The following is a 4,489-nucleotide window of genomic DNA, read 5'->3' as shown; positions in this document are numbered from 1 at the left end:
GAACCACTAAAGGTAGTTATAAGCCTACTGAATTATAACAATACTAAAAAAAAAAAAAAAGTTTTTACAGCTCACAAACACTATTAGCATCCCTATTGTGCTTTGAGAATTGTATGAAAAAGTTTGCCCGTGTGCTTTTAGAATTGTACGAATAAGTTTGCCCATGCTTTCATGCCCCAGGGATTGTTTGAAAAAGTTCGCCCATGTTTTCACGGCCCTATCTTTAACCCGGCACTAGCACGTAGGTCTTTGTCATTTTACTAAACATGTGTGCTACCATTATAAACAATATTATGTAAATTTTCTGTTACATAAAGAGTTAAACCACTTTTTTCGTACAATATTTAATTTTAATTTGTGGGAATTATTATCCACAAATTATCTTTATGTAGTAAACATAAAATCATAGAGTTTAACTGTGAGCAGACTTCCAGATCCATTATTATATCAGTAATCAGTAATTTATGTACAAAGTTAATGATGTCAACAATCTCAGGAACGTTGGTTCCGGCCACTTAAACCCTTGTCAAAAATTCAGTTTAAATTTGAATCAAGTTACGGTTTAACTCAGTATGTATAAGTATATTACAAATATTAACCAGGCCAACTGATACCAACATGTTCATAAGCTGCACTCGCTTAATGTTAAATTCAAGTCTTTTTCATTGAATCGTGCAAAAATTCATATATGTGTCTTCATCTGAATGGGATGTTACAATGTTAATACCTCAAATATCTGTAAATGAAATTAAAGAATAGCGGAATAAAGGAAAAATGGTACTAATATTTATAGGCCGTAAGAAAGAACATGTTTCTGCTACGCAATACCCTCCTTTTGCAGGATAAATTCTACAGCCTCTTCTACAGTATCAACAACCTGAAAAAGAACGGTGTCTAAATTACTTCATTTTCTGTAGCATTAATATTTTTATGATTATTATTTAATTTTTGTTTTTTTTTTTTTTTTTGTATAACTGGTGTTAGATCACAACTCTTACGTGATCAGCAGGATAATCTGTGTGGTTCAACTTTCCTCGAAAAACACCGGTCCTAGTCAAAATAGAAAACCATGGAGGTCCAGCCTGAGATTTAAAACAAAACGAAAAAAAAAAGTTAAATATAAATACTTATAATATGAATCTAGTTAACCTTGTTTAATTTTGATTATAATTATACATAATAAATACAATACCTGTCTTGCGCCCTTGATATCAACTGAAGGATTGTCCCCAATCATGTACAATGTTTCAAATTCATGTGATTTGTCATCTTCTTTAAGATTATTAACAGTATTTGTCAACGGTTTGAGCTGCTTTAATATGGATTCAGCGTTCTTGAACACAAAAGGATTTGGTTTTCCAAACGAAGTATACTCCAATGGCTTGTGGTGAATCCTACATTACCATAATTGACCCATAAAATATCAGACGGCCCAAATCAACCCATATACGAGTAAATGGGTAAAAATCGACACCTCTAGAGAATAAAAATAAATATTGCTGAGATTACTTGTTAAAGATGCTTTCTAGAGCGATCCTGAAAGCCCCCATGCCAAGACGTTCAGAAGGAAACACAGCCTGCCATGACCATTAACATCATTAATATTCATCAAAATTTATTATAAAATATTGTAAAAATGAACGTAATTAATGACCTGATATTCAAGATCATCAGCTGCAAAATACATGTCCGGTTGATGCTCAGATTTCTCTCCTGGAAGACCACCCGATCTCAAAATATCACAAAGAACCTACAAAACTAAGTTTATCAAGATTGATAAAATAAACATCAAAATACTATATTATTTTTTTCTAATATGATTTAAACAAATAAAAACTACCTGAATATCTCTACTCCAATCAACAGGATCACTAACAACAAACGCTGCTTTAACTCTTTCAGATGTAACATCAAAATTTGGAACCGATTCACTGATTGGCTTTTTAATGGTCCAGTTTTTGTATGGTGATAGAGGATCGATGCTTTTGAAGTAAGACGCATACTCATCTAATGAGATAGCTTTTCTGTTCATAATTAAAATTTAAAAAATTAAAATTAAACACTAAAATAATGCACAACTCACTACATTTCTGGATAGATTAATGGTACTTACTTGAATCCGTATTCAGACATCACCACTGCGGGCTCCCCTTTTCCAGTGGCAACAATCAATTCATTTTCAAACCTACAATCAAGAAACCATTAGCGTTCATACATAAATAAATTAACAATAATATATAATATAATATAATAATTATAAAACCAAAATGTAAATCATAGAGGTACCGTTTCAGCAAGTTTTTAAAAGGGGTGTGACCCTGCAATATCTGCATAAGGTAGATATTGATGATAAGTGTATTAATAACTAATTAGCAAAATGGATTAGGTCAATTGTAATAGTAAACGTATAGGAATTACCTGAATAGGGTCAACAGATACATTAAGGAGTTGACTTAATTCAGACGCTCGTCTTGATTCGGGGATACCTCCTCCTGTTACGTTGGTATATATAAGGTTTGATGTTTAGACATGTTTATTCAACTCTGATAATATCTTCCAATGCAAATTCGTGAACTCGTGACCCAAAATTATAAACTTTAAATTGTATCAATAACTAATTAGCAAAATTCATATTTCTAGTTCTTTGACTAGTAAGAGTCACGAGTTGACTTGAATCAAAAGAGTCGATGAATGATTATTAAGAGTCATCGTCATTTAGAAAATGTGGTCCGAGTCGTCTCTTTTTCGAAATTTTTGACTTGACTTTTGACCTGTATGAGTCAGACAGCTACTATATACTTACCATTTGTCAGAAACAGATATGGTATCTTCAGACTACCTGCAATAGAGATGAAAGAAATATGAAACTCAAACTTCGAACCAAGTCAGAAGTTTATTAAATGAGTTATGGTGACAAGATAAGGGTATATGCAAACATATATAACATACAAGATTAAGTATTTTACCAGAATCATCATTGTATAATCTCCTCAAAGCGCTAGGCGAATTTCCGATAGGAGTATGTCCCCGAAGTATGACACCATCAATATCAAACGCAATTCCAAATGACGGTCTGTTACAATATCAAATCAAACCTCAACTTTTGTCAAAAAAGCAGTATGTTCAATTTAAATTTTTATTCATCTGTTACTGTAAGTCAAATTTACTAAAACGATTTGTGCTACAAATTTCTGTCTATCAAATGCAGTGGCGGTAGCAACTTTTTTTGGGCAAAATCTGAAGGTTTTTGGGCAAAATATGAGGTTTTGGGAGCAAAAAAATGGAGACTTTTGGGCAAAAAAGAAATCCACCGGGGGAAAGATCGAAAAATTCAAAATTTTTGCACTAAAAATTACAAATCCAATGGGGGCAGATGCCCCCGCCCCTAAATATTTTCGCCCCTGATCAAAAGGAAAGTAAAAAATAAAAAATAAAAATCTAGAAGACAGTGAGTTTATTATGTGGCACACATAGGAACAAATAATATATTATTACAAATACAAGAGAGCAAACTTAATTTAGTAAAGATTAAGGACTCAAATATAGTTCAACTTCAATAAAATGTTATCTAATTCAAAAAAGTGAACTTAGATTTCTTCTTGGCGGAATTTGAATTTTACACTGATTTTGATGAGATTCAGATTACCAAAAACCCTACATTTATCAAATTTTGTACAATACTTGATTCATTTATCAAAAATTGAACTTTCAAATGAATAATTGTTAAAAGCAACTCACTCCTTTATTTACAAAACTGATTTTTTCACTCAATCTGATGGTGAACATTATCTAAATTCGTATTTGGAGTTATCGTTTTGGAGACCTTACTAAGACTACAGCATTAAAAAGTGAAAATTATAGCAAATAGGAGAAGAAAAAAAACGAATTGCTGAATAGTAACTGAAGAAGCAAACCTTTTAGGGATTGAATGAATCTGATGAGCTATTAAAAGACGATAACTTCGTTGAACTGATGACCATCTGTTTCTCATCTGTAAAACCCCAGAAATCGTACGAATTTTCATATTTGTGTCTGATTCAAGGTTTATGTGTGGCGTATAAAAACATTAGTCGTAATGTTAAACATGTGAAATTAAATAAACCTATTATTACGGGTCGGGTCGGGTCGGGTCGGGTGTCAAAGCGGATTTGGGTCGAGTCAGCCAATGCTTTTCTATGGGCATCGGTCCAGAAATGTTATGACCCAAATATACTCGATTTACCAACACAATATATCGAAATTGGTCAAGCTCTCATTTTCGAAACTCTAACGATATGCTATCAAAATATCAAAAGTGCAAGATATGTCCTCTGACCACACATCACACACCATGTATCATGTGTATGCTCGTGCGTGATGCGTGTAAGTGATATGCTCATGATAGGTTAGGATTTCCTAACAATAGTGAACTAGAAGTGAACTAGCTAGAAGCAAGCAGTTGCAGATGCGGAGACAAGGGGGGACTGAGTGGTGCTCAACCTCCCCCAAT

General features: G+C 33.0%; 1 protein-coding gene across 1 annotated transcript; it reads right to left on the bottom strand.

Annotated features, from left to right (window-relative positions):
* Positions 1 to 661: 661 nt before the first annotated feature.
* On the bottom strand, positions 662 to 4,043 carry LOC139893606 (mitochondrial hydrolase YKR070W-like). Its single transcript, XM_071876769.1, has 12 exons — positions 3,915 to 4,043; positions 2,967 to 3,073; positions 2,804 to 2,839; positions 2,419 to 2,492; positions 2,287 to 2,327; positions 2,114 to 2,185; positions 1,841 to 2,024; positions 1,655 to 1,750; positions 1,510 to 1,577; positions 1,193 to 1,394; positions 999 to 1,082; positions 662 to 877 (listed from the first exon to the last, which is right to left on the bottom strand). Exons 1-12 carry the CDS (start codon positions 4,022 to 4,024, stop codon positions 818 to 820), a joined length of 1,134 nt encoding a protein of 377 aa, XP_071732870.1. The 5' UTR covers positions 4,025 to 4,043; the 3' UTR covers positions 662 to 817.
* Between the last annotated feature and the right edge of the window lie 446 nt (positions 4,044 to 4,489).

Source organism: Rutidosis leptorrhynchoides, chromosome 2 (genome assembly GCF_046630445.1).
Source record: "Rutidosis leptorrhynchoides isolate AG116_Rl617_1_P2 chromosome 2, CSIRO_AGI_Rlap_v1, whole genome shotgun sequence".
NCBI lineage: Eukaryota > Viridiplantae > Streptophyta > Magnoliopsida > Asterales > Asteraceae > Rutidosis > Rutidosis leptorrhynchoides.
This window is presented reverse-complemented; position numbering and strand designations above follow the sequence as displayed.